Raw genomic sequence first — 23,552 nt, forward strand, 5'->3', positions numbered from 1 at the left:
CGGGAAAGACTTGCATTTTTTAACAAAATTCTAACTTAAAAATTGATTTAAATTTTTAAATCAAATATAATATTGAATTCTTACAAATTTATGATGCGTGAAAAAAACTGATATCACGAAGTAAATTAGTGCCTGTAAAAGAGAAAATAGCATCCTAACTTATATATTCATCCTTGGGCCCAGCAGGATTAAAGTTTGGGCTTGGCCCAGTGTCCGACTTCACTCTTGAAACCTATGGGCTCATTAAGATTATGCCTGCCCGTTCATCGGGTAAATTAAACATCTCAATGGAAATATTTGAATTACTAGTTTTCTCGTAACGTCATAAATCAAGTTTGAGTTTTTATAAAATAAAGTATCCATATTTAATATTGAGAGTATTTTGAATAATATCACCTCTAATTAAAAAGCATTTATGTGTAACAAAAAAATTATTAAGATATCAAATCCCTTTCATGGTACCCAATTATAATTTGGTAAATATCTGGTAATAGTGTTAATGTCAGACTAAAAAAATTAATATACGAAAATGACCATTTCTTGGGGGAAAAAATAAACCGATTCCGTGGTATTTATCTCTCAAAAAGTTAATCTGATCAAGGAAATAATCAATATTTATCAATTATAGGAATTATTTATCTAGAAACAAATCAATGTAATATATACTCCTCCGGTCCTTATTATAAGACCCAATTAACTTTTTATTTGGTCCTAATTATAGACCCAATCCATTTGTCTCTTATATTTATGCATTTTTTTCCAAGATAATCCTTCTAATAATGATAGTTTAAGCCAATATACTTAATTAGCAAGGATATTTTAGGAGTACAACACTTATTTATTATAAATACCAACTTAACTTACTTCCTTAATCTCCTCAAATAAGTCAATTGGGTCTATATTAGGACCGGAGAGTACTTCGTAAATAAATGTTTTTTTTTTCATGGATTTATTTCTCATGGCAATTAGGTCACATCTTCATTTATCTGAAAGCCTGGGTATCGTTAAAACACATTTCTGTGGAATCATATACCAATAAAACTACAAGCATTCACTAATAAAATGGTAAATACTGGACATGCTCATCCAAGCTAACTCATTACTATGAACTAGTCATGTAGTTTTCAAAAAGTGTAAATATTTATTTTTATAAAAAAAAAAAAAAGAGAGAGTTTTTTGCCATGAAATTCTAATAACTGAACTGCCGACGGTATTTCAAAATGGCGGGGACGAACGATGACTACTGGATGCCGCTAAACACCGATCGGCAAACCAGAGAGCCTCCATTGATCTTGGATGGAATGATATGGTTTCTGTCACTTCACTCTCATATTTATTATTTAATTAATGCCATCACATCGAACAAAACCTAACCTCCATATTTAACGCACTCAAGTATTCCTTTCGTCTTCACAATTCATCATCCTTCTTCCTGATTTCTCTCCTCGGGGTACAATGCCAGATCTCAATTCCGGAACCCAGATCTCGTTCTCCCAGGCCTTCTTATGCAGTGCTTTTGCTGCTTGTTTAGCCGAGGTAACTTCCAATCTAGTTGTGTTGTTGTGAATTTTTGTGTGTTTATTGGTCTGCTCGCAAATGTAGTCTCTTCAGTAGAGATCAGTAGTTGAACTGATTCGCATGAGTTGTGAGAGCTGTTAGATGAGCTCAGAGCTGACTGTTGAACTGTTTTTAGTCAATTTCGTTGAAACGAGAGGAAAAGTATGGTTTTATCGAAATTGTGAACATGAACAAGTAATCCGCATACGTCAATGTCAGACTGAACCAAACGTTTCTGATCTCGACCTGTCCTTAAAATGGGAAATTTCTATCTACGAGACGTACACATCAGAGTAAGTACATAATTATTAATTTAGATATTAATAAAATATGTTGTTTTGCATAATTAGAAAACTTGGCCCCGGGGGGGGGGGACTTAGAACTATGCCAATTGAAGATACTCATAATACCTTGACATTCCTTTAAATTAAAAAGCTTCTTATTCTGAGCAATGAATTGTGTAAATATTATTCAGTTTAGTGAAAAGAAATCTATGAATGCAAGTTCACTCAATTAAAGTATTGCATTCCTTTTTATGTGCTATATGAACATATCCATAATGAAGAGGAAAGGAATTATTTAATCACTGAATACTTCTAAATGAGCGCTAACCGAAGTGTATAGTATGAAAACACTGGAAGGATTCCTAAGTCCCAACAAATGAGTGGAAGTCAGTAACTGGTTTCTAGCTTTTAAATGAAGTTGCAAATCGTAGAAATTTTTTATCCCCATAAATATTTCTTGGTTCATACTGGACGAGCCAATTAAGGTGGAAGACAGTCATTATCTTCTATACGTGTTTACATGCGTCCTTTCTGCTCTTGTTTACATATTTGGTGGTGTTGATGATATCTTCATGTCTGTGTAGCCGAAGTATGTCGCAGCAAATGCATTTTGTTGCCCTCATGGTTGGTAGTTATAATATTTTGTTTCTGCTTGGATTTTGTGCAGTTCTGTACTATTCCTCTTGACACAGCTAAGGTTAGGCTTCAACTCCAAAAGAAAGCTGCAACAGGTGACGGAACGGGAATACCTAAATATAGGGGCTTGCTGGGCACAGTTAAAACTATTGCTAGAGAAGAAGGCTTATTAGCTCTGTGGAAAGGCATTATTCCTGGTTTACATCGCCAGTTTGTGTATGGAGGCTTAAGAATTGGGTTATATGATCCAGTGAGTATAAACATCTTCCTTTTATGAATATGACTAAGTCGTTGGGGAACATGGGTTTGTACATATAAACTGCACAATGGACAGGTCAAAACATTTCTTGTTGGTAGTGCATTCGTTGGAGAGATTCCTTTATACAAATGATACTTGCTGCTATGTTGACTGGTGAGTCCTCTTGGAACAGTTCTCTTTCTTAAAATTTTATCAATTCACACAATTTCATCACACATGTGACGCCTTTCAGAGCCATCTGCATACTTGGGAACCAAGAGAATTATTAATATAAATGACAACTCAGTGTGAAAGCTTTGAAAACAGTATTTTTCCTCTTTATACCACACCAAAGACCATGCACCATAGATTATGATCACCTTTTAACTTGAAACAGGTGCTCTGGGAATCATGGTTGCTAACCCAACTGATCTAGTCAAAGTAAGACTTCAATCTGAAGGACAGTTACCAATCGGGGTGCCTAGGCGTTATTCTGGTTCTATGGATGCTTATTTTACTATAATGAGACAGGTCGGACATTCTGGTGATTAATTTTGTTTTTTTTCCCTTTTCTATATTTGAAGATATAAGCATATTTTTAATGTGTATGATATCCCTTTTTCTTTGTTAAATTAGGAAGGATTAGGGGCTTTGTGGACTGGGCTCGGGCCTAATATAGCACGGAATGCAATTATAAATGCTGCTGAACTAGCTAGTTACGATAAAGTGAAACGGGTAATCCCATTATAGTGAGTTCAAGTTTTGTGCTATAATTTTGTAGGTGTAGCTTTACGAAAAATGTTAATCGCAATGCTGCTCTGATTCTTCACACTTATGCAGACAATTTTGACAATTCCAGGGTTCACAGACAACGTCTTCTCTCACCTCCTAGCTGGCTTAGGTGCAGGTCTTTTTGCTGTCTTCATCGGTTCCCCTGTGGATGTGGTATGTGCTTCCCCAGCCTCCTAAAACAAATCCCTTCTTTCTCCACTTGCATTTAAGGTTACCATCTTAATGACATTTCTATTTATAACCAAACGAGACAGGAGAAAAGGCAAATCAAAATTGGAATAAAATGTATGTTAGCCTTCTATGTTATATTTTTCATATTCCCATGGTCTTGAGTTTAGTTAATTTTTAGCACTGTCCTATTTTTGTACTTCAAGCATTATCCCAAGATCCATTTGCAGGCTACATTGAGGTGTCTCGATAACGGTTTTGAATGAAAATTGTTATCTTATCATATTAATGAACTGTATCTCACTTCTAATATGATAGATGATGATTTGTCAATGCTTATGATATTCTAGGTAAAATCAAGAATGATGGGAGATTCAACATACAGAAACACGCTTGACTGCTTTCTCAAGACACTGTTTACCGAGGTCAGTGAAATACTTTGAGACAACTGGGTTCAATATTATTTTATTGTACTTGTACTGGCACCTAGAAATCTTTAAACCCGTGAATGCCAGAATAATTACTATTTGTAGCACTCACTTTGAGGAGTCCGAACATAATTTTTCCTCATCGCTTCTAGCTTTGCTGCCTTGATTAAGAAGTTAGTGTGTGGATTCTGTGGAAGTTATCTATTCCACTGACCAATCTGAACTCATGGCACAAATCTATTGCAGGGATTTTTGGCTTTCTATAAGGGTTTCTTTCCTAATTTTGCTCGGGTGGGGCTCTGGAACGTGGTTATGTTTTTAACTCTTGAGCAAGTAAGTTATTTGTATTTACAATGGTGACTGTTTGGTGTTATGTAAATCTAGAAACTGTATTGCGTCTTGAAACTTCTCTAACCGAAGGGTCTCTTGGAATGCCTTGTAGCTATCTAATATTCTAATTCATCCTCTATCTTATACATAATCTAGGAATTGCTTACTTAAAAATAATAGGGACCATCTGAAGTGAGAAACAGAACAACACAAGGAGTGTGTTTGCCCACTTCCTTTCTATCCACGCCCCCCCCCCCCCCAAAAAAAAAAAAAGATACGTTATAATCTTCTAATTTTAGAGGATCCAAATCCCTCAAAGGGGCTACATGTTTATTTAGGCTCAGGTACTCAACTTATAAAGAGCAGGTCGGAATGTTTTGGACTATTCAACCCTTTTATGGGAAAAAATTACCCATAGGTTCCATGTAGAAAATATAATACAAACAGGTTCTCCGAATTTTATTTAATACTAATTGATCACAAGAAATTTGATATTTGCGAGTCGAGTCGCATCATTTGCAAATTAAATTTGTAAATATTAAATTCATTAGGACCTATTAATATTAGATAAAATTTGGAAGACCTATCTGTATTTAACACCCATTTACTGTTAGTAAACTCAAATTTATTTACTCGTGAGAAAATGCCTTTAGGAATCTTGTTTTTCACCTTGATCACATCCAAATAAAGTAAAGCTGCTAGCTGGAACCTGCAGCACTGTGTCTTTCAGCCAAGTTATGCTCCATCTCTAGACTGAAGCTTGTTGGTGATGAAGTCAGATTCTTATGGGCTTCAATACAAAATTCTCTCCCCCCCCCCCCTTCCCCCTTCCTTGGCGATAATAACTAACTGCTGGTGGCCTATTTGGCCAAAAACTGTGGGGGCCTAAAAAGACGTAAAAGAATGCTCTTTACTCTGTGGATTCAACTTGCTTTTACATGATATCATACTAGGAGTAAATAAATGTCTTTGACTGCATGATTCTTGCTTCTTGTCAGTTTTGAAAGTTCTCAATATTCACTCCATGTATGCAGGCCAAGAGATTTTTCAGGGGACCGTCATAGCTACTGCTCATGATTCTGAGATTCACTAAGCAGACAAAGTGTACTCCTCCTTCATATGGTCCTCAACAATTGTTGGCGAAGGCAGCCTATTATTTTTGTTTCAAATATTTGTTTTTGCCATTCGGCATCAAGGTTTACGTATTCTTAAACATCGAAGAGACAGCCAATCATACTTATATTTGGGCCAACTTTCTCAGTTGGCACGGAAGCCTCTCTTTCCTCAGTGGTTTATTCAACAACTGTAGAGAATTCAGGTTCATGTATCAGAGGTCTGGTGTATTATTATTTTTTTTCTTTTTTCTGAGGAAGAAGCTACTTAATCCACCAATGTGTTGCGTAGACAAACAACATCAAAGCCTGTATTTTTTTTTTCTCTGTTTTTTTTTTTTTTAAAATTCCCCTAGCCCTGTATCTGTATGAAATAATAAAAGTTGTTATTCATTTAGTGCTCATTATGCATTCACCTTCTTCATCATTGATGGTGCGGCCGGCGTACGTTTGCTTACTGTGACTCTGAGACCTGAAAGCCTGAGACAGTTAAACTACGACATTAAGCCATGGTCGCATGGCTTATTTTCTTGTGAGAAAACATTGATGCTTTTAAAATATTCATAAAAGCAAATGATTGAGCAGTTTCAAATCAATTAATAACTTCGTATGCATGTACCATAACACTAGGCACGGCAGAACTTGTGCTCGTAGTACTAGGCCACTGGTTGCTCCCATATTTGTTTATTTGCTCCTTACACGTATATATATCAAATATACTACTTCCGATCTTAATTATAAAAGCCAGTTGATTAATTTGAGGAGATTAAGAAAATAAGTTGAGTTAGTTGTTTGTCCTAAATATGTGTTGTCTTTTCTAAAATATCTTTGCTAATCAAGCGTATTGATTAGAACTATAATTATTAAAAGGACTATATTGGAAAAAATTGAATAAATATGATAGATAAAATAGATTGAAATCTTATATTTAAGATTAAAATAAAAATCAAATAAGATCTTATATTAAGGATTGTAATCCTTTCTGGAAGTAGCTGGCAAAATCTCTACAATCCCCATTGACAGTGCCGATAGGATAGGTTTGCTCACCGAGAGATCTAGCCGCCTTTAGACTAAATCTAATATTTTTATTTCTTTGAAGTCGCATAGCCTTTTTACTTCCAACACAATAATGAATTTTTTTGTTATTTTATACTCCTTTTCACAATTAATATAAGAACTAGTTGATTAATTTGAGTAGATTAAAAAAAATTAGTTAAATTAGTTATTTGTAATAAATACTCCTCCGGTCCTTAATATAAGATCTATTTAACTAATTTGATTAGATTAAGGAAGTTACGTAAGTTAGTTAATTATAAGAAATGTGACACGTTTTTTCCAAAATACCATAATCATCTTTCTTAATACCCCATTTTCCTCTTCTACTTGATTATGGTTGAAGAAGTATCTATAGGGGTAATTTAGAGAAAATTGATAAATGTAAAAAATAGGTCATATATTTATAATAAAAACCAACCAATAATTGAGTCATATTAAAAAACCAGAGGAGTAGGTGTTATTTTTTCAAAAATATCCCTACTAATCATGTGCATTGACTAGAATTATTATTTGATGAAATATTTAACATGTACAACTCCTATAAAAACTATCTTAAGAATAATTGATAAATATGAGAGATAAAATAAATTAATATCTTATATCTAGAATCAAATTAAATATTAAATTAGTTCTTATATAAAGTATCAGAATCAACAAAGTAAATGAGTTACACTAATCATATAGAAACGTGTAAATATATCAAGTCTCTTTGTATAGGTTTCACTTCTTGACCATTGACATGTTAATAAAATTGCGCGCCTTGTCCAATGAACCTCAGAAAAGCATTGGCGCGCTATGACAATTTTCAGGAACAACTACTTCATAGCCTCTTTATTAATTAGATTCAAAATCAGATGCCATGGCTGAGCAGTTTTAAGTTAATTCACCGTTAAATCAGTAACATAACCTCATGGTTCTGGTATTACATAAGCAATCTAGCAACCCTATAAGGCAGATATCTTTATCATTTCATTAGCTTGTGAAACACGATTCCTACATAGAAGACCTCATGCTCTAGCAATCAAATAGACTCTAGCCTTGACCACAGATCCATTTCCAAGCTTAAATCCCGGGCTAACTGGGAAGCCCACGATCTGACCAGCCGGCACTCGCCCGCCGGAAAATCTCACCACGCTCTCCATATACTGTGGATGAAATTCGGCACCACGACTTGCCTCAAACTGACTTGGTGCAGGGTTGAGTGAGAATGCGAGCAAATGAAGCAACCAAACAGCCTTGGCCACCCCTAAGAACTCATTATAAAACTGACTCCTGGGATGGCTCCCAGTTGATACCTGCCGGTGTTGCTCCAAATTCCCAAACAAAGACTCCTCCATCTTGGGGTGAACAATGGCAAGGTACTTCTGGGAGCAGAATTTGCCAAAGTGACATGATGGTAAGATCCCAAGGAGCTCAGTAGGATCCATAGACTTCATGTCATGATACTGCGTGAAGCAATCGCGCCGGAATTGATCTGGGTTGAGGAGGGAGGAGAGACTTCCATCCATGTAGAAAGTTTCGTGGTCAAAACCTTGGAAGAATTTCCGGGAAATATACGATTCTAGAGCATACTTCGCATGGTGAGCTGAGACAATGGAGCCGGCAATGGTGATGGCTGAGGGATTGTAATTGTCTTTAGTGGCAGTGGCAGTAGCTGTGGCTGATTCAATGGATCGGACAGCAGCTGTAATATCCCAGTGTGCATTGTGCATTAGAGAGAGTAGAAGAGATGTGAAGGACTTCGATGCTTCTCTTACTTGCAACATCGCTGTTTCAAAGAGTTCTGGAGATGGGGCTGCTGCAATTGCTGCAAAAAGGCTCAGATTTCAATATTCAGGAAGCAATTTTAATTCTAGAGTTGAATTCTACAGATTGATGTAAATATTGTTTAGAATATTAAGACAAAGCATGTTTTTGAAATAGTTAATTCTTGAATCAAAAGAACAAAGGAGCAAAAGAATCTTGAAACTTTTCTGAATATTCAGGCTAGCCTAACAAAGTTTCTAAATCAAAAGTTGTTCTAAAATAAAAGGGACCTTGCTTTGTACGCTATTTTTATCAACTGTATTACTCATTTTCAGTATGCAAGTTAATATCAGAAATACTTTGTTAACGTCATGAAAATGTTGAACCAGTAATACGAAGCCAAGCATAATAAAATGTTTTTCACTCCTGAATTTTGAAACTTCCCTCTGAAGCAAGCCAAAAAAATTCTACCAACTAACTCTTTGTATTCTCGAATTTGCATCAATCTAAAAGAAAATTAGTCCTCGAAGGGTTGAAGTGGTAACGAATAATGCATTTGAAAGCTACAAAGAGAACAGCAGAATCCAAAAACTTTCCTATGAATTTTCTTACTAGCCAAACAAAAAAGCTTCCCAAGAAAGCCAATTTTCTATTTGTTTATTTACCTTGGATCTGACTGATTCCAAGCTTCCTTCTAGACTGAGATCTCCCAACCTTCTTTCCATTACCTCCACCACCATTGCTCGAGAGAGTAACCACATTATCGAGCTTCTCTTTCAGACTATGAACCTCTAAATCCTTAGCCTTCACTTCTCTTTTTAGCTCCTCCACCACCGCCTCGTACGGCGCCACCACCTCCTTCAGAGATGCCGTCGGCCTCCGCCGTACTTTCCTCCTCCTACCCTTCTCGTCGACTCCCTGCCGCCGCCGGAACTTCTCACGAAGCACCCCGAGCTTCCGCAGCTCCGCCACCACCGCCACGTCAGCAACCCTCATCTTCTCCGGGTCCCACGGGCAATGTGCCCCCTGCAAGCTCACATACGCTCTCTTCATCGCCGATACGGCTTCGAACACCTCCTCCAATAGCGACTCCATCTGCTTGACCTTCTTCTCCCCCAATGCCTTGAGACTGACCATCTTTCCTTCGTCATAGTCGTCGATTTCGTCTTCTTCATCTTCTTCGCCGTCCTCTTCGTCTTCCTCATCATCATCGGCGTCCTTGTTGGGTTCAGATTCGTAGAGGAACTTATCGTCCTTCTCACAGGAAGAGTCGTAGCGGGTATCGGCGAGAGGGTGGAGCAAGCAAGACGCGGTGACCCGTTGGATCAGATCCGAGAAATTGGAGACCTTCCTCGTCATTGGTCTCAGTCACTAAGAAGAAGAAGAAGGAGGAGGAGGGGGAGAGAGCAAGGCAGACACAGAATAGAATGGAAGAAGATCAGAAATGACGATGGATGAGCTGGACCACTTACTTTCACATGAATTAAAAATAAACTTTTAATAATGAATTAAAATTTTAATTTATTGCTTATTTGGATGTACTTTAAAATCAATTTTACGATTTAGAATTATGATTTCCGTACAATACGATTCAATTCAAATATTCCTACTAAAGTTAAAATCAACTTTAACTTATCTCGTAAATAATTATTTATTGCTCATTTTTTAATTATACTCAAAATTAATTATAAATTAATTACACTTTAATTCATTTTATTCAACTCAAATTTCAAAATTTGTTTTAATCACACGAATCTTAATTACTCTTTTTGATCTTATTTATAAGTTTTAATTTGAAAAATGGTGTGATTCATTTTATAAATTTTAATTTGAGATTTGTTTAATATTTAATATTATTTTAATTTTTTTATTAATTATTTATTCTCTTTTTTTTATCATACTCTATGTTATTAGATTTTCTTTTATATCTTTTATCTTTTTTATTTATTATAAAAACATATTTAAAAGTAAAATTATGAATCCGTTTGAAACAGTTTATAAGTAATTTATAAATTAATTTTTAATAGTAAATTATGAAATACAAAGTAAATATATAAAAAAAAATTTATCTCAACTTATATTAAATATGTTTATAGGGGATTTTTACTTGTATGTTATCAAACAGAACCGATATTTTTAACTTTGTTTATTAATTTTAACCTATTTTAACTTTTTTTTTGCCGTGCTCTTTTCTTCGAAATCGAAACGGGATCTTGGTGTGTGTGTGGGAAAGACGGAAACAGCTTGATGAGCCAGGGTGCGAACTGCGAAGCTGACAATAAATTAAGGGTGCGCAGGATAAGGAAGACACACATATGGTTTAAGATAGCGAGGCGCATCATTTACTACTTACTAGGGGCATGAAAGACGGAAGCTACTTAATTAATTGGCTGCTTGTTTTGATAAAGCTCGGCTCGTAAACGCAATGCCTCAAAACTGTAATTCGATGTCTATATACCACCTCTGATACTTTAATTATTTGAACATTTAATTTAATTTTAATATAAGATTCTAATTTACTAGTATTTTGTTTTACTCTTGTGTATTTTTTTTTTGTAAAATAGTTTTTATGTCAATTGCATATACATGTTAAAACTTTTACCAAATATTATCTCTGATCTTAATTATAAGAGTTAGTTGACTAATTTGAGGAGATTAAGGAAAGAAGTTAAGTTAGTTATTTGTAATAAATATATATTGTCTTTTCTAAAATATCTTTACTAATCAAGTGTATTGGTATAACTACTATTATTAGAATGACTACCTTAAAAAAGTATATAAACATGAGAGACAAAGAAGATTGGGATGTTGTATTTAAGATCAAAATAAAAATTAAATAAAGTCTTATATTAAAGATATAAGATAGTAGTAGTTATAATACACATAATTAATAAAAATATTTTTAAAAATATATTATATATTTACTATAAATAATTAATTTAACTAATTTTTAATATTTGTAATCAGTTATCTAACTAATTTAACTTTTTTTTTTAATATCTACCCATCAGTCGTCTAATTTTTATACTTATTGAGGAGGGGAGCTAGGATGTCATTTGGTTTTATAGTTAGGAAAGTGAAAGATGATAGGGACATAAAAGAGGTTGTCATATCTCAACGTCACGTACTTGGTTATTAGAAACTAGAAAGAATACGTATAGGCGGTGGTGAGGTCCCATTGTAGCCATTCTTTCAATCATATCTAAATATCTTTACTTTTGACGCTTTTTCCATTATAAAAGATGATTGTATTTAAAGAGTATTTAGATAAAAACTAAATCATAATTTTAAAAATATTTTTATAATTTATGAAATAAATATATAGAATAATTTGTCTCGTTTTGTTGTGGAAGTATTTTTGAGAGTTACCAAACATCTTTTTAGAAATGTGTCAAGCTCTAGTAGTTTAAAAAAATTCTAATAATTACATGACAAATTATATTTACCATCCAGCACTACTTTAAATCAGATTTTCTCCAAGAAAAGAATACACCGTACTAGTTGGGAAAAAAAATGAATTACCATACATATCGTATCCAAAAAGCATCATGTCAAATAAATTTGCTTCGGAACTTTTAATGATATGCAAATATTTTGTCCCTTAAATTTTATTATATTTTATGTTCATTCTATTAATGGATTATACTTTTAAGGGAAGTACTATTCATCCCACCAAACTTTTAGATGTATAAGTGATTGATGATTGATTTTTTTTTCCTTTTTGGGGTATAATGATTGGTTCATGATTAATTATTATTATTATAATCTCAATTTTTCATTTCATTTTTTTCCTCAGGCCTGCATTAAATGGGTCACGTAGCAGGCCTGTAGTCCATGGGCTTTCGGTTTGGCTGTTTTGGGCTTCTGATTAATTGGTTGCGGATTTTAATTTCTTAAGCGTTGTGCTTTCTTAAATGTTTTGCATGATCAATTTAAAAATTCACTGTACCAAAAAAAAATCATGATGAATGGCTTTTATTCTTGAATGCTAATCATTTCATTTTTCGCCATTACATAAATAAAAATGTAGCTTTGACTATATTTTCTAGATTTTTTTTCCTTTTTGGGCGACATTGTTTTACAATTTAAAGATGCATATAAGATATTTCATCCTGACCTCCTTCAATATCTATGATTCAGAAATTATGTATATTAATTCATAATTTCACATTAATAAATTGATCTTTCCCCTCTTCAAAGATTTTTTTTTTGCCAACCTCTTCAAAGATATTTAATTTTATCTTAGAACATGGTATATGTGTATATTAATAATATATATACTGAGTTCGATTTATTCATTTATAATCCCATCCCTGATTTTCATATTTTGATCTATCCATTTCCAGTTGAAACTCCATCCTTTATTCATACTTCAACCTGTTGATTTGATCTGATCTGTGTCTCACCATGTATCCTGATCACGTTCGAGTTATAGATCAAAGTAAAGTTTATCCAACGAACACAGTAATTTCTCCTTGCCTTTCTCCGGTTGATCCTCCAGATGTGATCAGTTTCCAACGCAAAACAAAAGCAGACTTGAATCCACATATCATTGAATATGCATGATTTTTTTAACATCTCAAACAAATGCTTAACGCTTCTAATATTCCCGGGAAGGCTTTCGAGTCCTTCTCAGCAATAATATTAGAAGTTGCAGAAAATACGGCCAATGTAATTTAAAGAGTGTTTGGTCTTAAAAGCACTTTTCGCAAAACAAAATAAATTCTTCTATATATTTACTTTATACACTGTAAAAATATTTTTAAAATAATATTTTTAATTCTATCCAAACACACCCTTCTCAACAAAACAAGAAGATTTTGTTCATGGGCATGGTGCGAAGTATCACGAAAAAAACGCTTTTAAAAAAGTATTTAAAATAATTTACATAACGCAAGATATATATATTTTAATTATGGTTTGATTTTCTTTTGATTCGTTGATGATACGCTGATGATGTTAGTGACAGTGACAGTAAAAAAAATTTGAGAAGGGAAAAATTCTCGATTGTATCATCAACAAGACAACAACTGTACGAATAGCCACTGAAATGCTACTCCCCACTGTATATTTCTCGTTGGCAAAAATTCTGTGACTTCTGAGCTGCCTGAGTTTTCAAAAAGTGATGCATAAACCAATCTTCCAAGAGTTCAGACAGTGACAGCCACAATGATTCTGAAGAAGATTTGAGTTTTTGCATGATTGTTTAGAAGATTTTAAAGGGTTATAATTTATATCAAGATTACCTATTTTCACTTGTCACATTTAATTAATTATTTGGTTGATTTTATTAAATTATGGATATAGACGGAGCTGTTTTTTTTAATAAGGAATTTTGTATTTCATGGTTTTACATAACAAATATTAACTGGAAAAAAAATACTTCTTGTTAGAATTTTATTCTGATTCTAAATATAAAATTTCAATTTACTTTATTTTTTATATTTATTTATTTTTTTAAGATAATTCTTATAATAATAATAATTTTAACTAACATATTTGATTAGTAAAAATATTATAAGAAAAAAAATTCTATTTATTATAAATAAATAATTTAACTAATTTTTTTAATTTATTTAAATTAATAAATTAGTAGGTGTGAGATAGAATTAGCAATTAGCAGTATTGAGTATATCCTTCCCTCTAATGCATCTGGATCTCTAGCCCCACAATTATTCACTCATGATAAGAGTTATTGTAATTACACTGATGCCCTCGGATTTGTAACCCCACACATGCAAGTGATGCAACGTTACCTTGGTTAGTCTTCACGGAAATTTAAGGAGCCCAACTACCCCGCCTGCCAAAGAACAACCGGATAAGATTTCTTAGATATTTTCTTGCAACTAAATATCTACACGAAATACAACTATTTTCTCCAACAAAACTCCAAGTCAATTCGGTGGGAAAATTATCAATTCATCAACCAGCTCTCCTCCATAATTTAATTGACACTTTTTGAATATTTTTTGGCCCAAAAATTCTTACTTTTGTGAATTATGAAATTAATTTTAAAAACGTTTTCGTTCCAAGAATATAAAACTAAATTAATCATTAATTTGGTGCACTCTCGTCATTTAATTAGCTATTTTGCATGTTATTATGTCACTTTCTTTGTGTGGTGCAGATTATTGGGATTTCACATTACAAATAACGTATTTAGACGAATTGAGGAGCATTTACAATTTCAAACTACTATCGACATATTGATTTTTAAAACGATTCTATAATCAGAATTTATTATTTTGTAATGTCCTCAAATAAGTATTTGGCTTTTATATTAGTTATTGGAGGTAGTAATATACTAAATTTACTATCAAATCCTCTTCAGGGTAACATCAATAAGATCAAATTAAGCAATTAGGACACCGGTGATAATTGTATAAAAAAGACACCAATGACATCTCTATTCAATATTTTTAAAGATATTTATCATGCACAAATTATTGATCTTGGTTGGCCATTTTTCTATAAAATTATTTTGCCAAGATTTTTATATAAATATAACTTATAATATATTTTTTATTACAAATTTAGTTGATAAAATGATTTTGAAAAAAATTAATAGTAGTAGTAAAATGACAAGTCTATAGTTTTAATATCATAATTATTAATGGGTGATACGTTTTTATATTTTTATTGATAAATTATTTATCCAATTATATATCATGTTTTAATTTAAAACAAGTAATTTAAATTTAATTTGTTAAAAGCTATCCGAAATTTTCCGTACATACTAATCGTGTGGGCACCAAAAATATCTGGCTCAAGCTTTTATAAGAGTCCGCATTAACGTGATCATCATCCCCCGCAATTCTTAGCAGAAGAAAAGTAAGGGAGAAGGAGAGAGAGAATGGAGTGTTGCGGAAGGCCGAACAGGAGCGACGTTCATCTGTCCACGGAGGAAGAGGCTCAGATCGAGGCGAAGACTAGGCAGTATTTCGACGGCGTCGTTCCCAAGCGCCACACTAAGCCTCAGCGCAGCGACTATTCTTCTCAATACGTCGATGATCTTGCCGGCGACGTTAAGGATGCCATTCCTGAGATGCTTCAATTCCAACGCCTCGAGAATCTTCCTCATTCTCAGGTTAGTTCCTCAAACTTCTCTTCTCCTTTCTCGATTCTTAATTTTCTTGGAAGGGACTGAAAAAATAGAAGGTAAAAATACACCCTCTGCGTTTGCCGGGAGTCGATCCCGGGTCTATTGCTTGGAAGGCAATTATCCTAACCGTTGGACTACAAACGCTTGATGAGACCTTTGCTTGGATGCTTATCAATTAGTCGTTTGATCTGCATGTAGTGCCAGTTTGGATGAAATATAAATTAACCGGAAAGAAGTGATCTTGGGCTGTGCGAGCTCGTAAAGTATAATTTTGGAAGCTGATCCAAACAGCTTCGTAGTATTACTCTCAGACTCTTAGTAGGACATAGATCTGAATGGGTTTTGGCATGGAATCTTAATTTAAGTTTGATAAATATATAACACTTTTACAGTAAATTTTTAAAGCTTGTATCTAAATGTTATTCTTATGATCTGCTTTTTGATGAGACCGTGCATGACATATAAAATTTCTCCTGTTGCTATTGACATGTAGATCTGAACTTGGAGTCCTGGACTGAGAAAAAATTGAAGTATCTTATCTATTTGCGTTCGAAACATTTATTTTTCTTTCTCTTTACTTCGCTAAGAAAAACAAGAAGCTAGTCTTGGACATCTTCAAAGTGTATCCTTTCACATGCATTTGGTTATCTAATAATATGACGCATGCAGAATTTGGCCGGCAATGGAAACCAAGAGACAGAGGAATTCGTGGAAACAGAGTATTACAAGGATCTTAACAGCGTTGACAAACAACATCATACGGTATTCAGTTTCGATCTTCTTAACATTATTCATACTGCATCAGCAACTCATATTAAGTTGTTTTTCTCTTTCGTTTTTTGGGTTTTGTTTAATGTTGCAAGTCATCGGACCAATTTTTTGCCTCATGATCATCACATGGACTTGGCATTAAGTTTTCCAGTGGCCTTAAAGATTACAGATTAATGGATGTATATGGTTTGCTCACAGACGGGAACAGGGTTCATCAAAATGGGGGAAAATGGCAAATTCTTCCACATAGAGCCAGATAGTGACACCACACACCATCCCTCTGGCAAGTGCAATCCAGCAACTAATGACTGGGTTCCAGCTGCTTCAAACGAGGTAATGTGCTTTATTTAAATATATCTGATGTAGTATTCTTACAGATCCAATATTTCTATTTCATCTATATATTTCTTTTGGAAACTAGCTCTGACTTGACTTGGATGGCTGAATCTGTTTCAGGTGGGCTTCAATTCAGACAAACCTAGCAGGAGTGACATTTGAAAGTTCCAAATGAAGATCTGGTGATCCTGCAGATCTCAGCTTCTATGTTAGGTTGTGGGAATTTCACGTTCTATTAAATGTTGGTGGCCAAATGTAGAGAGGAAGAAGTTTATTTTGGGTCTAATAAGCTCAGTTTATGAGGTTGCTCGCATGTTATATTGTGTCTATTGTTCTTCGTGTCCTTCATATTAGGTTCTATAAACTTCACGTACTCCTTGTCAGTCATGTTAAATTTTCCTTTTAAATTAGTACAATTTTATTTGGTATTTAAAAGTCTTCATATGATAAGTTTGACTTATCTAAGAGTAAACTCTCCCCTCAAATGCAACATTTAGATTTTGAGACAGCTTCGCTGTTATCTGATCTCAAAAACACTGAATCTCCCAGGTATCTGAGAAAGTTAGATAAGAAAATATGGCTAAAGAGAAATAACCTTGAAAAGCCACCAGAAAATGTGGGTTTGGTTGCCATTATGTTCTGGGGTCAATGGAGACCAAAGGGGCAGAAGATGAGATTATTATATTGGACGATACATATATTTTTGTTAAATTGAATGGAAATTTAAGGCCTCATTCTAGTTTCCAGATGTGCCCAAAATAGTTTAGCTTGTCTGATAATTCCTGGGTCTTGTTCTCCCATTCACTAGTAGCTTGTGTAAAAATTGCCAAACTTAAGTGACTTGAATTTCAAAGCTGATGGATGGTCTGGAATCTGGATTGCTTCCCCATGAAAAACTTGTTTCGCTAATTTCTAGGATGATCTTTTTTTTCTTTTTTTGGCCTGATTCTAGATGATCAGTATTGTCATTTAAAATTCTTGGATACGTGGCTAATCCTTCATGATAAATTAAAATGTCTATATAACCATGTTTATGAGATAGAAGCTTGTTATAGTTACCTTGCAAGCAAATTATCAACCCAAATATTTCTGAATATATTGTCAAATAACTTCAGGTTCCGCTTGCATTAATAAGGGAAATTAGATAAGTATAGGCGCACTGGTATAGATCAAGAGCAACCATGCAGAAAATCTTAGAAGAAAAGAGCCTTATGTAGAATGAAGACCACAGGAAAAAGAGAAAGGAACTTCATTTTTTTTTAATTTTTATTTGGAGGCAATCCTATTTGAGATACTGTCTAGTACTAAATGTGGATACTTTTTTTATCAGAGATTTGAATTTTGATTCGTCACGTTGTGAGGGTTTAACGGCCTCTTCCGCTAGACCTAATTTTTATTGGTAAAGAAAGTTCTTAATATAATCCTATTTTGCCCTTTCCTCTTGAAACCATATGTCCTCTTGGCTCAACCTAATAAAATCTTGTATCGTAACAAAACTATATTTAATTTATAATGCAAACTGAATATTTGTTGATAGGCACCTTTTTTTATTTATTTAAATAATATACAAAAACAATCTAGTCTCTTATATTTTTATTTTACTCTTTAATTACATAAAACATCTTCATAATTAATGAAGAATTATAAACTTAATTGCAGAAAATCACCACTTATTGCATCTCATTTTAAAAAATAACTATACGAGTATAATCAATTGTATGAAAAATTCTTCAATATTTCTAATGCATCGGATCGCTGATATTATTTTTGGTGCCAAAACTAGTGAGGAATAAGAGAATCGTTTAGTAACTTTTCAATTGTACAAGAAGACGTGTATTTTATTACTTATTATTATTTTAGTGATGCTTAGTATTATTTATAGATATAAAGTTACAAACAGCATCAAGTCTATATTTTATAGAATTTTTGTGAAGGCTAATTCTATCCAAAGAAAAAGAGGAAGCAATAAGAGGGTGTTTGAATAGAAATCAAACCATAATTTCAAAAGTATTTTTACAGATTACGAAATAAATATGTAGAGGATGTTATCTTGTTTTATAAAAAAATGTTTCTGAAAGCGCGTTTTCAAGAATGTTAAATACCTCCCTAAGAATCTTTCGCGAATGTAAGACTATTGTTAAAGTAAATTCATTGACCACGAAATATTTAACAAGATTTAAATGAAGCTTGGCGTCCGCTCCTCCAGAAGCTTCTTCGGATGATACTCCTATATAAGGCGTTCTTTCCTCGGTGTCCTGCTTCTGATCCTGATACTGCACCGGGAAGACCGAGGGCGTGGGAGATCCGGCACCAGCCAAGCAAGTTTTATAGAAAAAAGAAATCTCGTAACATTTGCTGATATGGTAAGCTTCAAATTCAATTTCAAATTCACCCTTTCGCGAGTATGGTCGATCCTGTTGGTTACTTTTCTAGTTGTCGGGAATTTTTATGTTTTTTTGGCTATAAATTTCACGTGTTTTCCGGAGACACTTGCATCGGTTATCATAGTTATTGTTGGTTTTCAGGATTTAGTTTTCTTTGATTTGCAACTTTTCGATACTTTTTACATCTGTGTGCGCTGTGACTTCGCTTTTATTAGGTTTTTATATGAACCTTGATAATTCGGGTGAAAGCGAGCCTTCACATAGGTTTGCAAGAGAGGTAAATGGAGAGTAGCTTCTGATTTTGCGAAATTGTTGTATGACCATAAAACTGGAGGGGGCTGTAAGCCTATAACGAAAATTTTCATCTCAGTAAAAGCGGACCCATGGAAGAAACATGAGAGAAAAAATAGCTAGAGAGAAATATGAAGGGGGTTTTGTATATGGTGCAATTCATATGTTAAACGAAATATGAATAATTTATCAGCCTGTACTAAATTGATAAGTTAGAGTCACCTTTGAAACGGCGAGTTCGATTTTGAATAGCTAAGCGCGGATCAGTTATTTGATATGTTTATTTTCAAATCTTGTTACTGATAATTGGAAAACTCTGGTGGATGCTAAAGTTAATTGCTATTTGGTCTTTCGATATTTCAAATAATTGAATAAGCATTGGGGGGGGGTGTTTGGGAAGCTGTAAAATGCTTCTCAAAAGTATTTTTTTGCAAATGGAGAAAGTTTTTTTACATCTGTAAAATCTGTAAAATCACTTTTAAAACTATGGTTTCATTTTCATCCAAACACCCCATAGTGAACTAAACCTGCTGGATTGATTAGAGAGGGTAAAAGATGTTATATTTATTTTGTTTTAATTTTTGGTCACATCAGTTTGATTTTTATTCAATGCGAGGTTGGGAGTTTCTTATTTGAGTGTAACACTTTATGTTGTTAAGCCATTGTCACAACTTATTAATTGGTAAATTTGTTTAGTGCTAACTTCTTTATGCTGTTTGTTTTGTTGCAGATGTCTTATTCCAGAAGATCAAGGTTAGATGTCTATACAATATGACTTCTCTGTTGACTCCTTTGTTATTTGGAAAGCCTTTTTCTTATGATCGCTTGTTGTTTATTTAATAGGTATTCTCGATCGCCTTCTCCATACAAGCGATATGGGAGGTCTATCTCTAGGTCTCTGTCTAGGTCAAGATCTAGGAGTTTTTCAAGGTACCCTATCGCATTCCTGATTTCATTCCTTTATGTTCTGTTAATCATTTCCTTAAATTTATGTTGAATTTTATTTTTCTGATATAGGAGCCCATCAAGGGAAGCAGAGAATCCTGGTAACAACTTGTATGTTACTGGCTTGTCTCCTCGGATTACTAAGAGAGAGCTGGAGAAGCATTTTGCAAGTGAGGGAAGAGTATGTCTATTTCCTTCTGCTGTTGTCATCACCTTCTTTTTAAAATTTGATGTGTGTGCGTGTGTGTGTGTAATAATTTATTTTGTTTTTTTAAATTCTGGTAAATTTTCTTACTTCTGTATTGTTTTGTATAGGTGATTGATGTTCATTTAGTTGTTGATCCTTGGACAAGAGAATCACGAGGGTTTGGATTTGTGACAATGGAAAATGTTGAGGAGGCTGATAGATGCATAAAGTATCTGAATCGCTCTGTGCTTGAAGGGCGTGTCATCACAGTAGAGAAGGTATATCATGCAGTCGCTGATTTTAGTTTTAAATGTTGATTCTTTACATACTTGTTTATTGTTGATTCTATACCCCTCAGTTTGCACGTAAGTTATATGGATGAGTTGCTTATAGTTCTTTTGTGAGATTTGAAAGCTGTTTGCTTCTTTCCCTGTGAAGTTTCTGTGGCAGCAGGTTAGCTGTGTGTAGCAGCTCTTCATCAAACTTACAAATCTCAACTAAACATACAAATCAAACACATCAACAAGTATCAGGCCATTGGGGTTGTATGCCCTGCATTCTCTCTTTTTTCTTTTCTCGCAATTGTATAATTGAATTTCATGTCTTATGATCTGTTTAGCTTTAAGATTGCTCTTCTAACTGATAGTTTATTATTTGCTTTTACCTTTTTCCATGGTTAGTCTTTAGTTATTTTGTGGTTTCTTGGTCTCATGCTCCTTATTTGCAATCGTTGCAGGCTAGAAGGCGAAGAGGTCGAACTCCAACCCCTGGGAGGTATCTCGGGTTGAGGACTGTTCGGGGTAAGTGTTCTACCTTCATTCTTATGTGGTGCTTTCTTTCATTCCTAGTTTCTGTATATGATTATTTGGACATGCTCGTTCATCATTAAAATCAATACAAACTTCTTGCAGGTCGCCGCCGTTCTTTGAGCTCCTCCCCTCGTCGCTCTCCTAGTTATTCTCCTTACAGAAGAAGCTACAGCCGGTCGCCATATTCTTCAGATCGCAGCAGGAGCCGTTCTTACTCTCCGTATCACAGCCGGCGGAGCAGGAGGAGGTCCCATTCGCCTTATGACCGACACAGATACTATTCTCCATATGACCGACGACGCAGATTGTATTCCCCTTACAGCAGGTCACCTGTGAGGAGGCGTGATAGATCATACTCTCCTTATGACTCACCTGATGATCGCTACTACAGACAGCACCGTTACAGGTCCATTTCCCCAAGTGCCTCCCCAAGGCCAAGGAGGGGCTCTAGGAGGTATTCTCGCAGTGTCTCTCCTGTGAAGAGGAGGAGCTCAAGAAGGAGCTATTCTCGGAGTCTGTCCCCTAGGCCAAGGAGGAGTGCACGAATAAGGGGCTATTCACCAAGTCTTTCCCCAAGACCAAGGAGGAGTTCACGAAGGAGCTATTCTCGCAGCATTTCTCCCAGGCCAAGAGGCAGCAGGAGAGGTGGCTCTTCTAAGCGTTATAGAAGCTACTCAAGAAGTCCGAGTGTGAGTGCAAGTTCAAGATCAGTATCGAGGTCTCTTACTCCCAGATCAGCTTCTCCTTGAGATTTGCTGGTTCTGTGTTGGCTTTACCTTTAATTAATGGTAGAACTATTATCCGTGTGAACGATATATCATACATACATCTGGTAGTGTACGAGAATTTTGTTGGTAGTTGAGTCAGGACGGGTCCTATGTGGGTTAATAATTTCTGCTTGTGGCATTTGTGGTGCGGAGCTTTGCTAGATATTGTCATATTCAGTGTTATCACTTATGAGGTGGATAATTTTATTATTTAAATGCTTTGTGGAAAAGCGGAGTGCAATGGCAATGTAATATGCTGATATTTTCACCTGGTTGGTGAAATTGAATCTAAAGAGTACTAAATCTTTAAATTGAATTAATTTTGAAACTAAAAGAATATTTAGGAAGGGGGCAACTATGCCCAATCCAAATATCAGGTGAGGTTGAAATTTTGAGTTCGTGTTGTTAAGATCTTACCAAGATGATAAGGTCAATTAAGTGCTGGTTGAGAGTAAAGTGTTTGGGGGAGTGTAAAAGTGTTTTTCAAAAATATGTTTTTGCAAAGTGGGACAAATTTTTTTACATATTTATTTCGTATAATGTAAAAATATTTTTAAAATCAGGGTTTTATTTTTACCCAAACATTTTTTTAAAATGATGAGTTGTTATAGGAGTTTTACAAAGGTAACAAGATGTTTGTTTGGATTAGTGGTAAAAAAAATAATTTACTTTTAATTTGATTTTTAAAAAAATGATTGAGTAAAAGTTAAATTGATTAATATGATTTATGTTTGGATTCACTTTTATAAATAAATAAGTTTGAAAAAATAGAATTTGTTTGAATTATGATTGAATAAGCAAGTTTATTTTGTAAAATTACTAAAATAAATATGATTTTTATTAATATAAAAAGAGAAAAAATAATTTAAATAATATAATAATTTTTAATTATTTTAATAGGAAAAAGTCAAATTTAATAAATAAAATATATTTATATTAGAAATCTATAGAAATCTTTAAACCAAATAATATTATATAATTAATTAAATGATATATTTGTGTACAATTTATGTAAATATAAAATAAAAAATAGTTTTCAAAAGGGGCATATATATATACACACACGTATATATAAGAGGAGATTGACCAGTTGGGAAAAACATGTCACGACAAAATAAAGGAGAAGATGGAGAATCTGGCACAAAAGCACAATGAAAAAAAGTAAAAAGCAGTAAGAAAGAACTTCACAAAATCGCACGATTATAAGCAACTTTTTGCCATAAGTTAGATGCGTTTAAAGCTAATTCAAACGTGCTTATAAGCTCAAAAGCCACTTTTCCATACTTAGATCGCCATACCAAACAGACACAAAGTAAATTAAGAAAATTCCAGTTAAAATAATATGAACTGTGTTATTGAAATTTTAGTGAGATAATAAAATAAGTAAATGTCAGTTAAGATTAAAATTACACGATTTGTGCCATTACTAAAATAATAGGGCCAACTAAGTAAATGTCAGTCAAGATTAAAATAATATGAGCTGTGCTATTGATATTTTATTGAGATAATAGAGTAAGCTAAATGAATACTAACTAAATACTTGCCTAAAATGGAGGCAAGATTCTTCAAAAATGACTTTTTAATAGAGATTTATAAAAATATGAAGAATTTTA

General features: G+C 33.9%; 3 protein-coding genes, 1 non-coding gene and 1 pseudogene across 4 annotated transcripts; 3 read left to right on the forward strand and 2 right to left on the reverse strand.

The window, feature by feature from the left end:
* The first annotated feature begins 1,224 nt into the window (after positions 1 to 1,224).
* Positions 1,225 to 5,972, forward strand: LOC114744062 (mitochondrial uncoupling protein 2-like; annotated as a pseudogene).
* Positions 5,973 to 7,403: 1,431 nt separating this feature from the next.
* On the reverse strand, positions 7,404 to 9,755 carry LOC114744061 (protein GRAVITROPIC IN THE LIGHT 1-like). The gene is made up of 2 exons (XM_028932250.1): positions 9,013 to 9,755; positions 7,404 to 8,408 (listed from the first exon to the last, which is right to left on the reverse strand). The coding sequence occupies exons 1-2, from the start codon at positions 9,704 to 9,706 to the stop codon at positions 7,609 to 7,611; spliced, it is 1,494 nt and encodes a 497-aa protein (XP_028788083.1). The 5' UTR covers positions 9,707 to 9,755; the 3' UTR covers positions 7,404 to 7,608.
* A 5,400-nt stretch (positions 9,756 to 15,155) lies between these two features.
* Positions 15,156 to 16,998, forward strand: LOC114744057 (uncharacterized). Its single transcript, XM_028932245.1, has 4 exons — positions 15,156 to 15,434; positions 16,119 to 16,211; positions 16,419 to 16,553; positions 16,677 to 16,998. Exons 1-4 carry the CDS (start codon positions 15,201 to 15,203, stop codon positions 16,716 to 16,718), a joined length of 504 nt encoding a protein of 167 aa, XP_028788078.1. The 5' UTR covers positions 15,156 to 15,200; the 3' UTR covers positions 16,719 to 16,998.
* On the reverse strand, positions 15,522 to 15,593 carry TRNAG-UCC (transfer RNA glycine (anticodon UCC)). The gene has a single exon. It is a non-coding gene; the product is annotated as a tRNA-Gly (tRNA).
* Positions 16,999 to 18,782: 1,784 nt separating the features above from the next.
* Positions 18,783 to 22,226, forward strand: LOC114744058 (serine/arginine-rich splicing factor SR45a). The gene is made up of 8 exons (XM_028932246.1): positions 18,783 to 18,919; positions 19,156 to 19,217; positions 19,962 to 19,984; positions 20,075 to 20,161; positions 20,249 to 20,357; positions 20,492 to 20,641; positions 21,100 to 21,163; positions 21,275 to 22,226. The coding sequence occupies exons 2-8, from the start codon at positions 19,164 to 19,166 to the stop codon at positions 21,919 to 21,921; spliced, it is 1,134 nt and encodes a 377-aa protein (XP_028788079.1). The 5' UTR covers positions 18,783 to 18,919; positions 19,156 to 19,163; the 3' UTR covers positions 21,922 to 22,226.
* Positions 22,227 to 23,552: the final 1,326 nt, after the last annotated feature.

This window comes from Neltuma alba, unplaced genomic scaffold (assembly GCF_004799145.2).
Source record: "Neltuma alba isolate B1F8T4 unplaced genomic scaffold, ASM479914v2 tig00004252_pilon, whole genome shotgun sequence".
NCBI classification, from domain to species: domain Eukaryota; kingdom Viridiplantae; phylum Streptophyta; class Magnoliopsida; order Fabales; family Fabaceae; genus Neltuma; species Neltuma alba.